Raw genomic sequence first — 22,519 nt, 5'->3', positions numbered from 1 at the left:
AATATCCCTGATCGTGTTTTAAACAATTAACAATGCTCAATGGGAGTCGTGACTCGTTAGGAAACGGTTTTGTAATTGTTTGAATGTACTTTGCTTAATTTATTACCGGAACAAAAAAATATGCTCCATCTTCCTCCACCCTACTATGTCAAACACAAAACTTAGCATAAAAATCTTCCCACAAAGTTGCAATTACCGCAAGGTGTTCTCTCTCTAAATACGCGTCAATTTAAAACGGAAGCATTAGACAGCTCTGGTATATAATCCGCTTACTAATTCTTCCTATTACAAGCACCCAGATGACAGCTCGGTCAATCTATCGCGCAAAGAACGAGAGTTTATCCTTTAGACACCTTGCCGGAAATTGAGTGATTTGTAATTTAACGCGAACAGTTCTGTATTAGGAACTATAACAAAACGTTGCGAATACGTATAATACATAATGCCAAGATGAAATATTACAAACATGACAGTCAATGTCTAAATTCGGGATTCGGGAAGTTGGAACACATTTTCATTCTATTTCCAACTGATTTCACCAATATATAGTAGAGTGGGGGAAGATGGGACGCCTTTTAGCTCCATTGTCTCGTTCCATTTAGTAGTAAACAAAGAACAGTCAAAGATTTATAAAACTTTATTCTAACGACTCCCATAGACAGTTGTTAATTTTTTAAAACACGATCAAAATAGTTAGATATTATGTTCTAAAGGTGTTCCATTATCCCCAATCCTACAATATATATATATATCTCCAAATGTGTAAACTATAGGCTCGCCCTGCACCATATACTATACTGCGCGATTGATATACATATACTACCGATTGCAAAGTCAAGTCCGAAATCAGAATGCAGTTTCTTTAAAGTCTGCCCTTTTTATATTGATCGTATCGCATAGGCTATTGTATGGATAAAGCCGACAAGAGGAGCATCACTATTGTATTAAATTATTTCTTTGAAATAACTTGAATAAATTTCAACGTACGCGTTTTGATATGAATTAGTAATAGGCATTGTCGAGTTACATAAATACATGGTTATAGTTTTACATCGTAACAGTACAATGTGTTACACCTAAAATGACATCAGTTGTTATTTATAACTCACTATGAGCAAAAATTACACAATAAAACAATAACAAAAAAAGTAGGGTAACTTATAATATTTTTGTATAGCTTGTATAAACTGTTGCAAAGACGTTTTTTTCGTACCTTCGTTTTGACGATAAAATATATATTTCTACTCGTGTTATTCTGTTTAACGGAGTACTATATAGAGTCAAATCTATAGGACAAAATTAAACTAGTTTAGTTTTAATTGTCTTTAATAGGCTTCGATTTTTTGCATAATAGACATTATATAGTTTAGCTAAAACTGCAAAAGATTAATTTCGATTTTTTGCACAATTGACGTTTACCTATGACGACATAATAATGATTTTATGCAAACGGTCGTAAGCAATGTAAAAGCTTGGAGGTTTCTAAAATTACTTTCTTCATTAATCTACATTAATTATGTATTACATTGCTTTCGGTGACCTTATTTTAACGTGGATTCCTATATACGATCATGTAGCGGTTATGCTTTAAACGTTGAGGGGAGGGAATTTATGTTGTTTGCTTATTCAAGGGAAAAATTAAAGCAAAAATATAGGCCGCATGTTTTGTATTATATGTTTTTGTTGTGCGATTAAATTCCGGATAGAATTATTAGTTTGTATATAGGATAACATGCATACGATATTTTCATGTTTTAATAATTTATGATTCTCAGTTATTATAGCCCTGACCCAAATTTTTAATGCTTTATGAATGTTGTTGTAAAAGTTAAATCATTCGTATTTCGTATAAGGGCTTTACCAACGAAAATTAGTCTTAACAAAAAATGTCAATTTAAAGTATTATTAAGCACGATAGTAAACTTATTTCCCCCGCCACTTAAATTCTATCAAAATAAACTGTCAGATGCGGTTGCACTCACAGAACTGACCACGTCTGTATAATTACACGCGAACCCATTCTAAGGCACTATATCCCATAACGCTTAATTCAAATGAGAACTGACATATGTAATGTACAGAAAACAGAACTTTATAATAATACTACTATAAGTTATTACAATCTTAAATTAAACTTTAGGATTTTATTTCATATATTCGCTTTGCAGATGATTTGTATATTCTTGTAAAATAAAGTTAATGATTTTACAAAATATTTCTTATCCATTCTATTTTGGTGACGGAAAAATGAACCCTCGGGAATTTCATGCTGTTCTCCCGGACCGCGCTGGTATAGCGCTATGCAGCATAACAATTTCTTATTTAGAATGACTGCATAACTATAACTGCAGCACTACGTTACATTATAAAGGATAGGAATCCGTACGCTTTAAATCTAATGTGACGCGTGGGAGAGTATTACACAAAACAAGAATTTAAAACTACTTTTATTGTCATTTGCTGCTTTTGGTCGTCATTTGCTGCTTGTTTTGCGATAAAGTAAATCGGTATATAAGTAACATGTTAAATAGAAAATTAGTAAACAATACAATAAAACGTACTTACGTATTGTACACTTTTATCCCAACAAATTTCTAATTTACTTTTACAGAAAAGAGCATAAAAAAACAACTTGACAAAATTTCTTACATGCTCAAAACACTAGTTCATAACATTTTGCAGAGAAATTAACTCAAAGCTTATCGAAAAACAAAAGCAACTGCCTTGAATTACCAACGCGAATTGAAGGTAATTATTACACACGTCGACAACGTTGTCTAGTTTTGAGCACGCACGCCAGACATTGAGCCAAAAGCAAGGTTGGTCGTTCTGTACGCACGAATGCAATGCAATTCGCATTTTAAAGTAAAAACAAGTCTATTTTAAAGTAATACAGATTTAGTACGAGGTAGGGTAAGATGTGACATGTTTTGTCCTCTTTTATTTTACCGTTTGATAGTAAACAAGGAATATTTACAGAATTATAAAACCGTAGCCCCGCGACTCTTAAAAAGCGTTGTTAATTGTTTTAAACACGATTAGGAAATATGGAATTTAGGAGCTAACGATGTCCCATATTATCATACCATACTATTTTTTACGATGCAACTTGATTCTATGAATCTCAATGCCCAATATAAAACACAGTTTAAAAGTCAGAGTGCACACAATGTTAATTTAAACAGAAAATAAATCCTATTTTTTGCCACAATATTCTATATAAATCTCAATACACGATTGCAACTACCTGCCTGACAGAAATACTGTGTTTATAAAGGTAAAAAAATCGTTACTAATTCGTTTTAAAACCTATCTAAATCAGAATATCTTTTCCCGCCTTGTCGCACGAGCGCCAGAGACAAATGCAAAACAGAATAGGAGAGTCTGCGTCTTCAACTGTATTGTGACGTAACACTGGGTGACGTAATCGTCTCTTTCCGCTCTCGGGGCATGTGTTGCGCGATATATATTACGGCCGAGGCGCAGTGTTTATATATACTACAAATGCGTTCAAAATCAAGGTTATATTGTGGGTATAAAAATCAACCACAGTTATATAGTAGGTTGGGGTAAGATGGTTTATGTTTTTTCTCTTTTATCGTACCGTTTGATAGTAAACAAAAAATATTTACTGAGTTACATAACCGCATCCTTGCGACTCTAAAATAGCGTTGTTAATTGTTTAAAACACGGTTGGGAAATATGGGACAAAATACATAACGACTTTTATAACGCCACTAAATACCTAAGCTTTTAACACTCTACATACTTATTTAATTAGCCTATATTTATTCTATTGCATGCTGATATTGACGACTGTAAAAAAACAACACATTTTACTCGATTTATATAAACTAAAACAACCTACCGTCTGAATAACAAGCTATATTTAAGTGTCTTACTGAATCAACAACGCATACGTGATCATTGAGAAAAAAAAACAAAAGAAAAAATGTAACTTGATACTGTAGGAAATACACCTCTACGTCAATCGGTATATTTTGCCGATAAAGTTACATCTGTTTGCCCGTGTATTGGTCGCATGCTTTCCAATGTTATGTATTGCCCGGGACGTATTTAAAAATACGGTTTTATAATTCTTTGATCGTTCTTTGTTTACTACCGAATGGGACGAGAAAATAGAATGAAAAGTGTATCCATTTCACCCACCCTATTATATATATTAGGGTGGGAGAAGATGGGACACCTTTCACGCATAATAACCAAATATCTTGATCGTGTTTTAAACTATTAACAACGGTCTATAGGAGTCGTTACGATACGGTTTAATAATTCTTTAAATGTTCTTTGTTTACTACCAAATGAGACGAGAAATAGATTAAAAACGTGTCCCATCTCCCCCACCTTATTATATACCACAAACCTTGCGCCTCTTCTTTTATATGCATCAAATGTTTAAGTTCTATTACGTTTATTAGTATTGAACGATTTGCTTACTGTTTATAGGCTATACACTAATACTGGTAAGATAACGCTTGTAACGTAAACAAGTCAATAACCAATAAGTATGTTTACACTTAAACCGTCATTGGTTATAAGTCATAGCATACATTAGTTTTAAATTTAGGTAAAAAACTTTTACACTTAACTCTAAGTAACTGCATTACTAATGCGTATGGAGTTGAAAAAAACACAAAAAAACAGCATAGTTTTAAAATTAGAAACGAAAATGTTACTATGGCTTTACCTACATCACGTTCATCGTTATTATTTTGCATTGAAACTGGCTTAACGCCGCCTGCAGAACGGAAACGATTGTTGCACGTTTTCTACGACGCCACAGACTATAGCTTGTTTGTAAACAACCAACAACAAATATAGAAAATCGTAATCAACAGAGACGATAGCTCATTAAGAATGACGCCGACGGTTAATATAGTGGGGTGGGAGAAGACACTTTTTCATTCTATTTTCTCGTCCTATTTGGTAGTAAACACAGAACATTAAAATAAATATGAAACCATATCCTCACGACTCCCATAGACCGTTGTTTATTGTTAAAACTCGACCAGGGTATTTGGATATTATGCGCTAAAAGGTGTCCCATCTTCCCCGACCGTACTATATAGACATACACTATAATACATTGAAGCTCGACGGGATGCATGAGGTGCATCACTTTCAACACGATTAGGATATTTGAATATCATGTGCTAATGGTGTACGCCCATTTCCCCCACAGTACTATATAGGTCCAGAAATAAGTTATACCGTATCCTTAACCTAACCACAAAAACTGTGCTCTCACTGTTCTAACTAAGTTAGTATCGAACCAAATGGATGAATTATATGCCATACGCCATTTAGTATTATAATTGACGACGTTTTATTTCGTTACGTTGCGAGTGCCCAATCAGGATAGAAAAATCAAGTGAAAAGCCATCTGTGAATTGACGTGTTTTTTGGGAATCAAAACAGTGTTGTAAACAAGATTTTAAGACTGTATACGGATAATAATCATTAAAAAGGTCACTCAAGTTCCCACAATCTTTAGAAAATCGACTTTAAGCATTGGAGTGGCAACTATGTATAAGTTGCTCAATTCCCACCAACGAGATTAAGAAAGACCAAACCAAAAAATCGTGTCTGTTTATCCATACACTACACACAGCTCGACAGTGCGCACAGCAGTGGCAATCATAGATAAGTCACCCAAGTTTCCACCCACGAGGATATAAATGACCGAACAAACCAAAAGTCATGCCTTACTTTTCTAAATTGCTTGCTAAACTGACTGAACAGTCCGCCAGTCAGTTAAAACTGAACAAAAGTACAACATCTAGATTCTATACTGTTACATAGACACTTCCAAATTCCTATATTATAACTCTGAATAACTGCACAGCGATATGACTTTTACCTAGCCCTATACCTTAACAATAATCTAAACTCATGGTCACTGCTGGCAGTCGTCGCTGCCCTATATGAGGTCTATTGAGCTTTGTAAACACAGCAAAATACTCCCTAACTATAAATCGATATCATTTCTTATCAGAAGATCCAAGGTTTGTTTTGACAATTATTTTCTACGATTTTATTAAACATAAAAATTGATAATGTTCATGTGCAGGTGCATAGACTATGATACAGATTAGTTCGTTATTTTTTATCTAAAAAGTGTAACGTTTATAACCAAAACACATATAAAAGTAAAAAAAATCTTGTTTAAACTATAGCTAAACAAAACAGTAAAACACATTCTAGTAGTTATTAAAGCTCTGAAACGAAGCCAAAATTTTTGTAGCTGCAACAAATTAATAAAATAGAGACTGACTTAATTAAAAAACGTTAGTCCTTTTATAGACCTAAAAATAAAATCAAAAACAAAACTGTTCGGATATTCGGACTAAATTAACATAAACAAGACGGAGAAAATATTCGAACATCTGCCTTGGCTTAATTTTCGACCACCTAGGTTATAAAAAAACAAAGTTAAATCCCACCAAAACTGACAATTAAAACCAAAAAAACGAACATCCTTGCCTAATTAGCATAAACAAGATAGAGAAATGGTTTTCCCAGCAGGCGCGTCTCGATATTCGAAACAAAACGAACTGATTTAGCCTTACTATTTGACAGGGCTTAAAAACTGTTTTCAAACCAAAAACGGGAAAAATGCGGTTGCTAATATTACGCTATATAAGGTCGTTTTACGGAAATACCATGGAAATGTATAGGAATTAGGAACGCGTATATATGGAAATTTGTGGTTACTTAACCTCAGTATTAGACTTGGGAAAATTGATTTATAATTGTTTGTGGCCGTTTTTATCATTTCAGAGTATAATATATAGTAGGGTGGAGTAAGATGGGACGTGTTTTTCATTTTATTTTCTCGTCCCATTTGGTAGTAAACACGAAACATTTAAATAATTATAAAACGGTTGTTTAAAACACGATCAGGATATTTCAATTTCAATTTCTAAAGGTGTCCCATCTTTCCCTATACCCCACTATATATAGCCGAATGTTTAATTATTGATATCCAATTTTGTTGAACGGTTCTTGGACATTTGATATGCAGCTGTGATAATATGGTTGTTCCTATATCAACACCGCATAAGGCTAAATAGAGAGAAGCTATGATATAAAATACAGTTCCGTGGTATATATGTATATAGGTGGCTTAAGATGGACACCGTTAGCACAAAATAAACAATCTTTATTCTTGTTTTTATAATAATTGCTAATGCTCTTTCTCTCAGAGTCTTTAGAATACGAATATATAATGCTGTCATGGACCATCTTATCTCGACCGATTATATGAAAAAAGTCCTATATTGCGTGTAGATGAAATATGCACAATACATATAGGTCTAATGTATACACTCAATAACGCTAGGCCATACGTAATGCGACCAGGGCAAATATAAAGGCTTGATAGCAATATACAGGCTCTACACTCTACAGATATGAGATAAATAAATCAATACGTATGGAATAGAATATAACAAGCGGAAAGCGGGGCATTGAATCTGGCACGTTCTGACATTATTGAGCGCTGAGCAATGTCTTGCGCATATTTTAACTACACGCAAGATTACTTTTTAATATCGTATCCAAGTATGCGTCCCCTGAGACACATATGTACGCGTGGCGTTTGAATTGTGACGCCAAATTAGTAATTATGATGTCATAACGACCGCGAGACGGATGTTTTAGCACTGGTTTGGAATGACAAAATTCGTTATATCAGCTGTCAGTCAAATGAACATTTTAAAATAACATACAGTGCGTGTCGCTTGGAGCATATGGTATAATAGATGATTGGGGTAAGATGGTATACGTTTTCATTCTCTCTTGTCGTAATGTATGTTTAGTAGGTTGGGGTAAGATGGTATACAGTTTATTTTGCTTTTATCTTATTATATAGTATGTTGGGGTAAATTGGTTGACGTTTACATTCGCCTTTTTACCGTCATATTTATATTAATCAATACACAACTATCCTATCCTCATGACTGTAAAAGTGCGTTGCTAATTGTTTAAAACACGACCAGGAAATATGGAATAATATATACTAACTGTATTAATTTTACACCCTGCTAAACGAAGAATTCAAAACACGAATATCGTAGAACTGTTACTTTGTACTTACGTGTGTTTGTATCTTCAATGGTCATTTTCCGGCTGTCCTGAACTTTTTGTCAGAGCAAACGCCATTGTTTTTGGCCTGTGAGTACTAATTGATGGTTAAATTGCTGTATTAGTGGTATTTATGTATGTATATGTAACGTATGTACGTTAAACATATATGTATGTAATAAATGAATAACTTACTTTATCCTCGCGTGGAAAGAAGACGGTAGTCGTTATAACACGGGTGTTCTGTTTCATACACCTCAAACCTACTTATGAGTTACCAGGTATGTAACTTTGTGGAGGATTGTATTTTTTCTGTATGGCTGAAAAAATAGACAACCCATGGGTTGGACCCATAAGTGACTACTGGGTTAAAGCAATTGCCGTTAAGTGTCTTGCCCAAGGACACGTACGCCCACAGTAGTAGCAGCGACGAGCCTTGAACCCGTATTAGTTCCTATACAAATAACCCTGTCTTAAATTTCGCAACATCGAAAAAAAAGCGAACAGAAAAATTAAATGCATGGCTCTTTAGCGCCCACTGACGGACGGATTAAATTCAAAATCGCAATTATTTTAAAAGAGAATTAAAGGATACTTTGCATTAGATTCTCATACAACGAACGGAAGTGTAATACGAGACCAACTCACAACATATTACGTGAATTTATTACGACAAATCATATAGATAAACACTTGGTGTAATAATATGCAGCGCATGTAATATGCTTCATAATATTTAACACCAATGCAACAGCATATGCTTTGACATCCCATAAGAAGCTTAGGAGTTAGGCTATTATGATTTTTGATCATAAATTATCTATATGGCAGGAAAAATGCCAAACAAGAGTATTTTCAACTAGTTGTAAGATTTTTATATCTTTTTCTGATGGGTTGTATTTTGTATCTTGATTTATGCAGTTGTGTAAATAAAATGAAAAATATTTCATCTGTCGCAATGCATGCAAAGGAAAGAAACTGCTTAACTTAAACAAAACATCACAAGTTCACACTAATTGCAATTAATTCAATGTCAGGACATTTCCTTTAAAACTCACAACAAAAACACAAACAGACATTCGTAACTGGCAGTCTGATTGGACTAGTTTTATAAACAAATTCACCAAGTAATAGAAAGACTCAAATTGAAAAAAGTTTTCGACTGAAATAAACCAATACAATAATTAATATAAAGTTATAAGGTGTTCTTATTGTTATTGTAACAAAAATCTTATTGTAACAAAACTTTTAGTTGTAATGTTTCTTTATTAATGCAGTGTAAAATGCAGTGTAAATTTCAGGGTAGGCCTACATACCCTACCACCCCAGGTTTGGCGCCTTCCAAAAAAATGTCATGAATAGAGACAGAAGTATTTAGTCTGTAGCATGTCAAACTTACAATGCTGTATTAAACATTTAAAGTCAGTGACAATTGCTAATGACTTTTAAGTTACATGCATGTATTTATAGTGTCAAATATTTTTAATTAGAATAGAGTTAAAGCATTACACATATGGCTCCTAAGAATATATATATGTATATATATATATATACATTATTATATACCATCATTAATTTAAAGGAACACAAATGAAATCTGAACTCTTCTATTAACACAGTGTAATAAGTTGCTCATACCATCTGTATGATATTAATTAAAAATTTGAAAGGTATTTTTAATAGCTTAAAATTTTAGTCAGACTGAAAAACAAAACAAAAATAGCAAATTAAACAACTAATTCAAGTAGTGGTAAATAGTATTGTAATGAATAAAGGCAAGGATATTAAATCATTTGTAAAAGTGAGTTATAAATTAGACAAATGGGCCCATGAGTGCCAAACTTTTAAGATGCAGGGATAGTTAGACACACAATACTGTTAAACACATTTCACCAAATTGGCTGTATTGTTTACTGATTATTGCAGTGTAGTAAATTCCGGGTTAAGACTGCCTTCCTGCCACCCCAGGGGTGCCTGCTCTTTTACAAACTGCAACAATAAGTGAAAATACTGTGCTAGTGCATTACATTAATGCTATTGTGGATAAATAATTCAATTTTAAAACACTCATCTCTCTTTGCGAAGTGCTTCAATAAATTCTTCAAGTTTTTGTTGTACATCCCTAACTTTTCGTAATTCCTCGGCAAGCTCCACACGCCTCCCAGTCAAAAGTTTTTGTTTTAACTCGCGATTTTGACCAAAGTCTTCTACCACTTCTTTGACCTCATTTTCAAGCCTGTGAGCTTCCGTGTTCATCACTTGCTGACGAAGAGCATTACTTGTGATGCTCAGCATCTTTTGGATTCTCCAGAAGAGGACGACATCACTACAGTCCACGTTTTCAGCCTCCTGAAAATAAAACATTGATTACTAAACCCTCCACTATAGTACCTGGATAGTGGGTTTGGATAGGTTCAGAACTAAACACTGACAGTCTGACAAAATTGTGAATGGTTATAAATTTATGCATGTGTCTTTGGGCAAGACACTTTGAGGCAATTGCTTAAACAAATATTGTCCAAATAGGCAGCCACACAGAAGAAGGCAATAAATCCTGACAAAGTTACATACATGGTAACTGGTAAGCAGGCATGAAGTGTATGAACATTTTAAAACGATGTTACAAATTACAACGACTGTCACAAGTTCACATAAACCATGTAAAACTAAAAGTTAAAATTACCTCATCAGCCAAGCTTTGGGACATTCCACTTGCATGGTGTCGGTAAAACTCCCTTCTACATGTTGTACACCTTGATAAAGCAGTACTTAGGAAATGCTTTCTATAAACCAACTGCCATGTATCAATAATTGCTTCCTTGTTAACTTCAATTCCGCGTGTTTCTAAATTTTTTCGAATCGTTGTGAGTTCATCACTGGCAAGATATGGCCCGTGTTGTTTTCTCGTATGAAACAGGTTCTCAAGTTGGTTAAAAATTTCATTTTTCTGATGTTCTTCCCAAGTTCTAGACTTCCAGTGTGTCCATCTATGCCAAGTCCCATGTCCAATAATTTCTTGTATTTTTGACTCGGTTTTATTCAGTAACATGCCCAAATTATCCTCAATAAATTTCACTGCACTTTCCCATTGCAGTTTATCGGAAATTGAACGATCCTCTAAAGCATTTAGCTGAATAACTCTAAGAATTTCCAAGAAATCACTATTCCACGTGTGTCTTGATACAGCTTCATCTCGTACAGCTTGCCGAAGAGCTTTAAAAATCGGATCTTGATTTCCATTTGTGATTTTTTCTTCTGGATCAGTGGAGTCAGACTGCAGAACTTTTGAGAATTCTTCTAATAAAGTCTCCTTCGCCACATTTATAGAAGCATTAGGTAAAGGCTTCTCTGCCCACTGCTTAAGCTTTATATCAACTGTTGTGTTAAATGTGCCAGGGTCTTCAGACTGCGCAGCAGGCAGGTAAATATTCTCAATTACGTGGTTAGACACATTATCCCACATTCGAGTCTGCAATGTAGCCTCCCATTTTTGTGGTGGTATATTGACCAGAGAAAGCATGTCATCAAGAATTTCATTTTTAGCTTTTTCAAATAATTCGGTCCTATCCAATTCCCTTACGCGAGGAAAATTATTTTTCCATTCTGTTTCTAAATTAAATCGTGTAGCTTTAAACGCATCTGCTTGTTGCTCTACAGATTCTCTTACCATTTTCCAAAAGCAGTTTGAGACAGCATAGCTTAAATTTGCAGTTGTCAATTGGCTTGCTTTTAGCAACCCGGATTTAAAAACCTTTGAATTAGAAAAGAATTCTTCTTCATACTCTTTAATGTCAGTAATACTACTATTAGCACTGCCTTGACCAGTTACCACAGCAAAATAACCCAACGCTTTCATTGGGAACAGTTTTCCGTCCAAAATTTCTTGGATTCGGCTGGGATTGGTGATATTTTTTTCAGCCAGGTCGACTTTGGTTAAAACAAAGATAGTTCTGCGGCCGGAAGGGTCCATTTGACTGACTAGGTCTGTTACAATGCTGCGTTCTGCATCTACAGAGCCGTCTTGAATGCAGAGGATTATTGCATTGGGATTTTCCATGTAATGTTTACTCATGTTACATATTGCATCCTTAGTATCAGGTGCCATACCACTGGTAACAGTACTTATCATGCCTGGAAGATCCACTAGTACCATCCTCTGCAGACCTGGGCCCTTTACAGTGAGAGAAATCGTGTCATTACTGACAGTTTTACCATCAGAGCAACTACTCTTCATTCTGAGCTCAATTTCATGTCGTAGAGATTTTAATTCTTCTTCTTTCGAAAGATCAAATTCTCTGGAGCTGTCACGGAATTGTGCAACGTGATTTGGACCTTCGCTTAGCGTGACTTTTACAGGAGCTCTTGTCATCATTTCTCCTGAGCCACGAGGAAAAATTCTCGCTTGTGCTATCATTTCTAATACACTCGTTTTCCCGGCACTCTGGTCTCCTACAACCACAACTCTAGGCAAGTGATCTTGGGTCCTATAGTTTGTATCATAATCAGCCAATTCGTCCAAAACTTCAGAGTACATATCAATTAAAGATTTCTTAATTTTTCGCCGGTAAATATCTTTATCGTCTTTGGAGAGCAATAGTTTTCGCAAATTGCGGTTTTCTCTTTCCAACTTTTCAATAAGTTTTTGATACTTAAGTTCTACATCCACTACTTCTCCTTGTAATTTTTCAATCTTTTTTTTATCGTCATTTGGTTTTCCATTTTTTGATGATTTTGAGTTCCCATCTGGATCTGAAGTGGTTAAAAACTTCACACCAGCGCTGCTAAGAATACTTGAGCTCGTAACAGTACCATCTTTAGTGTGAGGCAAATATGAGTTTATTACATCAATATCAGGCCACTCATAGTTCCTGTACCGCTCCTTTAAACTATCATATCTAGCTCTGCCCTTATCAAAGCGATTTCGAACAGCAGTACTAACATGCCAACGTACATCACCGGATCTCTCTGCCCAATATTTTACATCGGCAAAATATGTTTCCAGTTTTTCACTCCATGTTTCGTATGTATTTTTCGCATATACCCCAGTACCAACTGTAGCCCCCACAACCCAGTATCGTAGTTTGGTTCCATGATTCACCACAAATTTAGCGAGACTACCAATCCCTATTTCTCGCTTTTGAAAGTCATTTGTTGGGCTTTGTTTCCGCAAAATAATTCTCTGGTCAATTTTTGGTTTTACATTATGATAAGTCCTGTAGCGCGCTGCATGATAAACAGAGTTCAAATTTCTTGACAAATTTGGGAGCCTCAAAAGTCGCAAGAACTGCATTCCTTCTTACAATTCATTGAACAAAAACAGCAGAAATTTAATTCATTTCAGTAAAGACTTAACAGCTGTTGGAAATTTTACAAGTGGGTAACAAAATGAAGTATATTTATAACAAGTAGTCTGTAGGTACGTTTAAAATAGCAGGCCTTATAACACCTAAATAGCATTTGCACGCTCTCACACAGTAAAGTATATAGTTGCATTCTTCATTTTCTTTACGCAAAGTAAGCACAATTTTGTCACACCTTTTACGTCACTATTTTTGCAAAATAAATCAACAGTTACGTGTATATAATCTACAAGACTGTAACTTTTCATTAAACTGAAATGCGATCCATTCTACAAACGGTATGTAACGATACTGAAAATTCGACCAAATTGTCCTGACGAAAACTGATACATGCAATCTACTGCGTTGCGCTCTTGGACAAAACTTGCCACAAAATGACTACAAAACCTATCTAAAAGCTACTGAAATGATAAATTTTATGTTGTATAAATAAAATGTAACTAGACTTTAAATACCCAGTGTTTACGGAAATTGGGAAATGTACACAAAGTATTACGCAATACATTTGAAGCTGATTGGTGACTTTTATTGACGCATGATCACATAAGAAAATACAGAAAATTGTTTAAAAAAACTAAAATAAAAGATAAGAAATGTGAATCCAATAAAAGGCACAGAAAAATAGTAATGAGAAAAGATAAATAACTCCTGAATCTGAATTGAATGACTCCGTTTGCGCTGGTAAAACTGAATTTCACATTTATTTTAATTGAACTATCTTCTGTTGAGCAATATTTGATGCAATATAATCGCTGTAAAAAGAACTTATGCATTAGAAAATATGGCATGGGTAAAATGTTATGAGGCCTCATAATTTAGGCAACTAAAACCTAAAGCGGCCACAACGCTTTCCTAAAATAAAAGACAACAATTTCATTAAGCTGTTATACTAAAACTACATATATTCTTAGAGCTAGGGTTAAGTGTCTTGCCCAAAGACACATACGGTACACCCACAACAGCAGCAGCGACGAGCCTTGAACCCATAACCTGTAGGTCAGAGTCTAATTGCAGCTACTGGCATGGGCTATCACATAAATTTAAATGCTGAGTTTTGTGCATTGTACCTGTTGCTGCAGACACATTCAAACAAGGTACTGACAGTTGAAGATTTTCAGTGTTTGTTTTTAAAGGTTTGATCGTCAACAATTTGGTGCAAATTTCTTTTACATCAGAAGGTATACCAGACCCTTCACTACCTGCAGCATAAAACAACATTTAACAAAATTTGCTATTGATTTTGTAACTAGTTAACATTTTTGATGAATTAATTAAAATATGAATGTATTTGTTTGAATTAAATATCAATAAACAGAAAGAAATTCTTTTACCGTTGTACATGTGCCATAAAATACAATGCAATGTTACATATATAACAAACCTAGAATAAGCAAAGATGGTTTTGTAACTTTGTGTTCAACAACATCCAATACAGGGCAGTGAGTATTATTATCCTCGCGAAAAATATCTGTACCCAATATCTCCCAATTTTTCTCTGACATATCCTGTAGAAATAATTCAACTTTAAAATAGTGATATATTGTATTATATATGGGTGAGGTCAGAGGCAGGCCAGGAGACCTGAGATTTGTGCCTGAACTGCACCATTACCCGAAAAATAAGAGAAGTTTTCTCATAAGAAATAAGATAAACATGTATGCATCTTTTCAAAATGCCAGACATACAGTCCACCTCCATAAAAATATACAGGCCTAGTTTTAAAGCCATCAAGTAAAATATCAATTCGAAATATAGGGTAGCACATAAGTGCAGGTAATGGGCTAACTCTGGTCTAAACACCAGTCTCCATGTAAGGCCTCGCTTAAATAAGATAACTGACCTGTATAAATTGCGTTGGTTTTCTCACAGAATATATTTGCATTATTTCTGTAGCACCACTGCTAGCTTTACATGCACTCGAAGATAGAGGGGCACTGAATGGATCGCATAGTTTAAAATCACACACTCAATGCTGCTACCATTGTGGGCATGTGCATTTTTTGGCAAGACAATTAACGACAATTGCTAAAACCCAGTGGTTACTAATGGGTTGTCTTAATTGTCAACCACACATTATCAACAAATTGACAAAAAAGTACATACGTAGTAACTTGTAAATGGGCACGAGGTGTATGAAACAGAACACCCATGTTACAGGTTACAACAACTGGCATTGTCCGTCCTGCTAAAATTAATTCATTTTTTCAATGTTTAAACATACATACCATTGAGGCGTCATAATAACAGCATGTACACCAAGAAAATGACAAGTCCGCAAAATATTTCCAACATTCATCGGGTCAATTATGTCATATAGAAGAACCCATACTGGACATTGTTCCGACTTATGATGTATTAAACTGGTTATAGTATCTTGCGTTAATGGGATAACAGGTAATTGCCCAACTTCAAGACATATGCCCTGTAATGTATGAATAGCCTTTTAGCATAAATAAACGTAATTTGCTGTCTTGTCACTCTTGCTTTATTCTGACATGGCTGAAAAACGACAGTCGTTATAAGTTAACACTGGTGTTCTGTTTCATGCACCTCTTGCTCTTTTACAAGTAACCATGGATAATGTAACTGTGTAAGTGATTTTCTGTATGACTGACAATTTAAACAACCGATTAGTGACCACTGGGTTGGAGCAATAGCAGTTAAGTGTCTTGCCCAAGGACAAATATTAACTGCATACCAAACTGGTATGGTGAACAAGCTTTGGTCAGATGCTGGGGCTCAGTGGTTAGACGCTTTAAACCAACTGGTCACTAGTGAGTTATACTGTTATACCATCCTAGGTATTGGGGACATGGGCCAACTCTGTCCTAAATATCAGGTCATATGGTAAGCCATGCTGCAGGACCTCACCCATGTGGAAAATAATAATAAACAAGTGAAGTTTTAAAATAGCCTACCTGGTGTGGAAACCCCTGCGTTATTTCAAACAAATCTGAAACAGAAACAAACTCAATTGGAATATTCCTTTCCTCAGCTTCCTTCAGTGAGGTTTGAACCCTGGGATCCTCTGGTTCTTGGACTTCCCATTTTGAATTAATAAACATTCTGCAAACAAAAGGAAATTTAAAAATAAATAAAGTGTATTTTTATAGCCTATATTGCTGTATGGCAATGTTAAAACCCATAAAGGACTACTTGGTTGCAGCAACTGTTGTTAAGTGCCTATCACATGAAGAAACACCTAAAATGGTAACAGAATACACCTAAAATGGTAACAGCATCATTTGACAATACATTTTAATTAACTATCTGCACATTCTTACTTAAAAATTGGTCTTCGGGAAGACAACAGCGCAAGGTTACAAACAGATCGCCCATAAAGAAATTCATTTCCAAAATCTGAAGTTTCAATTTTATCAAAACGTTGGTGTCTTGCCTCTGGAAATAAACACACTAATTAACTTGAAAAAAATTAATGGAGACTGCTATACAGCTTCACTCAACACCCATAATGTTATTCTTTAAATTATAAATATAGTTCTTGGCTCTTACTTGTATTATGGTTCAGATTCGTTTTTCTCTTTTGTTTAGAAATCTGCAACAGTAAATGCAGTGACATTAACATTATATTATTAGGGAAACAGAACAACAGCACATATTTTTGGGATAACGTCTTTACCTTTTTGCATGAACAAGTGTCTAAGTATACATAAATAAAATGATCCCTGTACAACTACAATACGCTACACACGAATAAAACTATATTTATAAACGTACTTTAATTGGTTTTGAATCTTTTCCATATTTTCTTAGTATGTGACGACAAGATGAAATGAGTGAAGAACTTCGAATAAAACAAGAAGACATGCTACTAGAGAATTTAACAAACACCTGTAAAACAAAAAAATCATAACCTTACACTTATTTTCAGAAAAATTCTCACTGATTATTATGTTATATTTGCTTGTTATTTACACTGTGTGTCAGCAGCTGCTATTTTGGTGCAGTGGTTATGCACCTCTAACCCAGAGGTTACTGATTCAAGGCTTTCCGTTGGTACCATTGCAGGTATACACCATCATTATCCAGACTGCAGAGTATGGCAGGTGCACGCGCGATTTTTTTACAGACTTTTGGTGATGCACGCCGCAATTTGTCCCACGCACACCAATTAATTAAACAAAGAAAAAAATACGTATTAAATTAAGTGAGATTTCCTAACGTGGCTTAAAAATGTACATGCTTTGCACTCAGATTTTTAATGATAGCACGCGCGCACGCGAAAAATAACCGTCTTGCACGCGCGAGATCTCGTCAGGAACTGCCATACTCTGCAGACTGGATCATTATAGAAAATATAGGCCGTTAAAAATTCTAGAAAAATACAGAAACTAAACAACTCCCTTCTAATAACTTATGACTGTACAGATTATTTCAAGCTCACTGTGGGTGTATGCTGTCATAATAGGACAATAGATCAAAAAAAAATGCTAGAAAAATACAGAAATAAAACTAAATACCATCTAATGACTTATGATGTACAGATGATTTTAAGCAGTTTGTTTCACGCTTTCATTCGTTCCAACTTCTTTAGCTTCATCTAGCAAGAAATCGTCAGGATCATAAATTACTTTAACAAGTAATGAACAACTTGGGCAGGTAGCAATATCTTCACCACTTTGTAACTCTTCAAGTGATATTTCAAACCTGTAAAGGTAGTGTTACCAACATGAACTTCTGATAAACATATATGGTGCGAAACATTTATGAAGATTACTGATTTGAAATACAAATAAGTTATTGTTCTAGTTTATAAATTGCAAACCAAATAAAACATATATATATACATGGTCATTTTGACATAAACATCAAAATCTTAATATAAAACTCAAATTCGCCAACAAAAACTGTATAACAATCACATTATTCTAGCAGGAAGCTACAATTTAGGCACAAAAAAAACATACTTATCTCCGCAAGGACAAGGGTAATAATACGTTTCAGTTTCTTCGTCAAATTCAAAGTCTTCTATCTCGACTTCGTCATGAATTACATCAGTCATTCTTATATAAGTTTAAACACATAAGGAACTAGCTATATATGTCTTTAAAAAAAGGGGGAAATCAAGTTATAGTATTTACTAAAATACGAAAAGCAACTTTACTATGGGCACGTGTTACAAAATACGGGGAATCCCCTATGGTCAGTGTTACCTATAAATTTTCACATTTTTTCTTAACATCGTATGCTTATTGTTGTTGCTTGTACATATTTTGTTGGGGAACACTTGTTTTAAGGTATCATATTTGTGGAGCAATAAGACACTAATGTCTTCCACAACCAAACGAGTTTTTTTGAGATGTAGATGTAATATTTTGTAATGTGTGCCCGTTTATTCAGAGCTGTGCCCTTGTTTTACGCTGTTGGCTCAAAATAATCAATTCAAGGGCAAGTGCGAATAATGTCAATGCCGAAACCCTACTCAAACCGACGAAAGTACATATGAAACTTCTTACTTCTGTTTGCCGTTAAGTTTCTTATGTGTATCAAATACACACTGCAATCAAGCAGAATTGCGTTTTCGTATGCACACCGCGCCCCTTACACCAAATTTATTAAAAGTTGATTTAGATTTAATAAAACTGCTGGGTGACAGCGCTGGGCAACGTTGCTATTTGCTGGCCGTGAGATAATACGTGAGCATATATAGTCTGACTACGTAAAGGCTACGTTAAGTGCCTGTATTGTACTGTGGGATAAATTAGGATATTTTTAGCACATATTGTAGTTCTTTATTCTGTTTAAAATATTTAACAGTATACTATTTTAAGACTCGTACGGTAACGTAAGACAGGAATATAAAGCGGGGCGAGAAGATATGTATACCATCTTACCCCAGCTACTATATAGGTAAACTAGTAGAATATACACAGCTTAAAGTTTAGAAATTCAGTTAGTGCAAGTTTTATTGCATCTAAATTGGTTTATAAAGACATCGTAGCGTTAGGTATTACACCAATTCAACTTAGTAGGAGCATTTACAGTTATTAGAATCTTGCCTACCGTCACGTATAGGATTTAAAACAGAACCAAAACTTTCAATTTGGTTTACATTTATCGGAATTCAGTGCCCTTTTAGGAACGGCCGTATAGCCTATCGGAAGTAATCATATTCAAAAGCAAAGGTGTTCTTAATTGTTGAAAACACGATTATGAAATACCATGTTACAGACAGTACTATATATTGTATGTGAAACTTGTATAGCTATTCTATAATGTTCACACGGTATAACTTTTACCGGGCGCTTAAGCACACAAGACTTATCTTGGCTATTGATTTAGCAATTGGGTATATTAACTAGGTGATAATACAGTAGATATCATCATAGGCAATGAACATGCTGTATTTTATTGAAGTTAATTAAAATGGCAATCTGGTCACTGACCAATACTACTCCAGAGCAAATAAATCAACCTGTTTACGTTTTAAAAATCGCTTTGTGACGTCACAGAGCGATCAATGATCAAACAAGATGTGTAATACTGGAATGCCTAAATTGATTATGTGTGTTTGCAGACCAAACAATGTGTTGCGTTTTACACTTCAATCAGTAACTTGTTTGCTTAACCACGCAGTTACTGCATACTTTAAGGACTAGCAAAGACGTACTTAAATCTTTGGAGTAGTATTTAAAGTTTTATTCATTTTTTAAACAGATTCCCGCTAAAAATTGTGTTTTTTTTGGGGAGGGGGGACAGAAAGACAGACTGGCACGATTTTGATTTGTATGCTATCTTATATACCAAACTGTTCAGGTTTTTGCTGTATATACACTTATACAAAGTTGAGCGGACGTTCGAACGGTTATAAATGCAGCTTTGCACTGTATAGATATATATAATAGCACATATGTTTGAACTATTTTAGGGCGCGTTTTACAGGCGGCTGTTTGGTTATGGTTAACCTTTTCGTTACAAATTGTAAGGGCCTCGTTCAAGTGCATATAGAGTCAGGGAACCTAACAGCTGGTTAATGATTAAAACATCGTTGCTGACGTATTAGCACCCCATAAAAAATAAAGAGCTATACAGCCTGTTTCGTGGTCTGGTTGCAAAACATGGAAAATCGGCTTGAATGCGCGGACATATGGTAATGTGTGCATAGAATAGAATACCAAGGGCGTAAAAAAGGTATTTTAGTTTAAAATACGAAGTCAGTTCCGATTATATGCTTAAAATGTAAGTCTATTTTAGTGAGCTAGGTATGTTCTTTTACACAAGGTTTATTTCAATCTCTCTACAAGGGCCTGTGTTTGCGTAATCGTAAATCAAAGGTAATAGACTGTGGACTCGAATCCCACTGCGGTTGCTACTGTTAAACATTCATATCAACTAATACCTGATAGGCACAGTAACATATAAAACAGAAAGTTCCGTAAGAATACATAAGTATAGTTATATGATATATATCTATATAGGCGCATGTAAGAATATGACAAGAGTACTTGGTATGAAATTAATTCGTAATTAACTCATAAGCTGGCACAAGGTGTATTAACACCCGTGTTATAACGACTGTCGTTTTCCGGCCACGCGAGGATAAAGTTCATGCATTCATTCAAATTGCCCGCAACGATGTTTTTGGGGGGTATATTTAAACCTTTAAACAATCTTAGAACTACAGATAAAAAATTAGAGACTTTTTTACCAAATGCATATTTTCACTATTAATATCGCGTTGAGTACACTCTATAATAAGTTTTAATGTGTTTAGCGATTAAATAGTCGTAAAAATTACAGGACAGGGTTAAAAGCGTTTAAGGTGGTTACAAAATTCCAAAGGTATTCCAGTTTATAGTTAAGCTGCACGCTCGCAATTGCAGCAGTGAATTACATCAAAGTTATATTGACAATAGGTCTTCAAATTAACCGCTAAAACCACAAAACCAAAAGGTTGCTAACCGTACAGTCAACCCTTGAAATGGGCTGTTTAATGTTTTATTAGTTTTAGGGGCACGACATTTCGCTGAACGATTTTTATAGCGTTTAAGCAATATCGGATGGAATTTGGGGGGTTAGCGATTTTTTTCAAGGGCGAACGTAAGACAACTGGAAAAGAGAATTTGCGTAAGAAAAAATGTATAAGCAAACAGCCACAAGGGGCGCTATAGGAACAACTACGGAATATACATCTTGCGTCCTACACAGGAAACAAATGTGTCATATACGCAAACGCGCAACTGCTCATATAGTATACGTGGTAATATTAAATTCACAGTGGTAACATTTACTATAAACTTTGTGTCGTGTGTATGAATTGTATATTATACTTCAACGAATTCGCATTGGTTTAGTAGTATACAGTATATTATGTACCCATTATTTAACAATTTTGCGTTAGTTGTTGGTGATTGTTTTTTGGGGGGATTTTTATGTATGTCTGACCATTTATACAACCTATTAGTGACCACAATATGTTTATTAATTTCCATTAAGTGTCTTGCTCAAAGCCCCATACGCCCACAATGGCAGCAGCGACAAGCCTCGTTCCCAATTTTCGTGTGCTTTTGTTCTGTACACGCGACTAGTTTAACCTTGCTTTTTGCAGCGATTTCGGGTCGCAGGTATCTGTAGCAGCGGTGGTAGATCATTAAGCTCACAAAAACCCTGTGTTTTCTAATGCCAAGCCACAGCAGATAGCAGAGGCCGCACATGGACCGCAAATCATTCACCCTTTACCTGCTGAGAGCTCATAAGCGATCCGGTCCCCTAACCCGTAATGATGTTTGCCCTTGCCCTAACCACACTGCTTTGTGAGCGGCGGAGTTAAAATGGCCGAAAAACCGCGACAAATACCGGGAAAATATACAACCCCTAATTTTTAACCAAATTTGGACTTAGCTAGGATACGAAAAATTTAAATTTGTAAATATTTAAAGAATTTTAATGTGGCGCCCATTGTATAGTGCAAAACTTTTTAGGTTTTTTTATGAAGAAAAAAACACCTAAAAACTGCAAAACTACCTAAAAATCTTCTTACAATGTGAAAATTAACATTATTATTATTTGTTCTTTGCTTTCCAATAGAAAAA

At 34.9% G+C, this 22,519-nt stretch overlaps 2 protein-coding genes across 4 annotated transcripts; both read right to left on the bottom strand.

Moving 5' to 3' along the window:
- Nucleotides 1-8,753: 8,753 nt before the first annotated feature.
- On the bottom strand, nt 8,754-13,832 carry LOC149734836 (dynamin-like GTPase OPA1, mitochondrial). The gene is made up of 2 exons (XM_089879702.1): nt 10,790-13,832; nt 8,754-10,455 (listed from the first exon to the last, which is right to left on the bottom strand). Exons 1-2 carry the CDS (start codon nt 13,394-13,396, stop codon nt 10,174-10,176), a joined length of 2,889 nt encoding a protein of 962 aa, XP_089735828.1. The 5' UTR covers nt 13,397-13,832; the 3' UTR covers nt 8,754-10,173.
- A 138-nt stretch (nt 13,833-13,970) lies between these two features.
- Nucleotides 13,971-18,575, bottom strand: LOC149734835 (rRNA methyltransferase 1, mitochondrial-like). Of its 3 annotated transcripts, none has more exons than XR_016385166.1 (9): nt 17,205-17,318; nt 16,980-17,022; nt 16,751-16,865; nt 16,385-16,532; nt 15,692-15,888; nt 15,307-15,400; nt 14,848-14,971; nt 14,534-14,661; nt 13,971-14,218 (listed from the first exon to the last, which is right to left on the bottom strand). XR_016385166.1 is itself a non-coding variant. In XM_089879724.1 (9 exons), exons 1-9 carry the CDS (start codon nt 17,292-17,294, stop codon nt 14,181-14,183), a joined length of 981 nt encoding a protein of 326 aa, XP_089735850.1. In that variant the 5' UTR covers nt 17,295-17,318; the 3' UTR covers nt 13,971-14,180. The 3 variants fall into 3 exon arrangements, 1 of the variants encoding a protein (XP_089735850.1); XM_089879724.1 differs by having other exon boundaries at nt 14,534-14,665; XR_016385167.1 differs by lacking the exons at nt 13,971-14,218; nt 14,534-14,661; nt 14,848-14,971; ... (1 more) ...; nt 15,692-15,888; nt 16,385-16,532 and adding exons at nt 17,948-18,134; nt 18,395-18,575 and having other exon boundaries at nt 16,767-16,865.
- Nucleotides 18,576-22,519: the final 3,944 nt, after the last annotated feature.

Source organism: Ciona robusta, chromosome 6, assembly GCF_009617815.1.
Source record: "Ciona robusta chromosome 6, ASM961781v2".
NCBI classification, from domain to species: domain Eukaryota; kingdom Metazoa; phylum Chordata; class Ascidiacea; order Phlebobranchia; family Cionidae; genus Ciona; species Ciona robusta.
This window is presented reverse-complemented; position numbering and strand designations above follow the sequence as displayed.

Coding starts and splice junctions, on each gene's coding strand:
- LOC149734836 (XM_089879702.1), bottom strand. CDS start 13,396: ATGCAGTTCTTGCGACTTTTGAGGCTCCCAAATTTGTCAAGAAATTTG. Junction 10,456..10,789: donor CCCAAAGCTTGGCTGATGAG/GTAATTTTAACT, acceptor TTTTATTTTCAG/GAGGCTGAAAACGTGGACTG.
- LOC149734835 (XM_089879724.1), bottom strand. CDS start 17,294: ATGTCTTCTTGTTTTATTCGAAGTTCTTCACTCATTTCATCTTGTCGT. Junction 16,866..16,979: donor GAATCTGAACCATAATACAA/GTAAGAGCCAAG, acceptor GTTTATTTCCAG/AGGCAAGACACCAACGTTTT. Junction 14,666..14,847: donor ACCATCTTTGCTTATTCTAG/GTTTGTTATATA, acceptor TTTATGCTGCAG/GTAGTGAAGGGTCTGGTATA.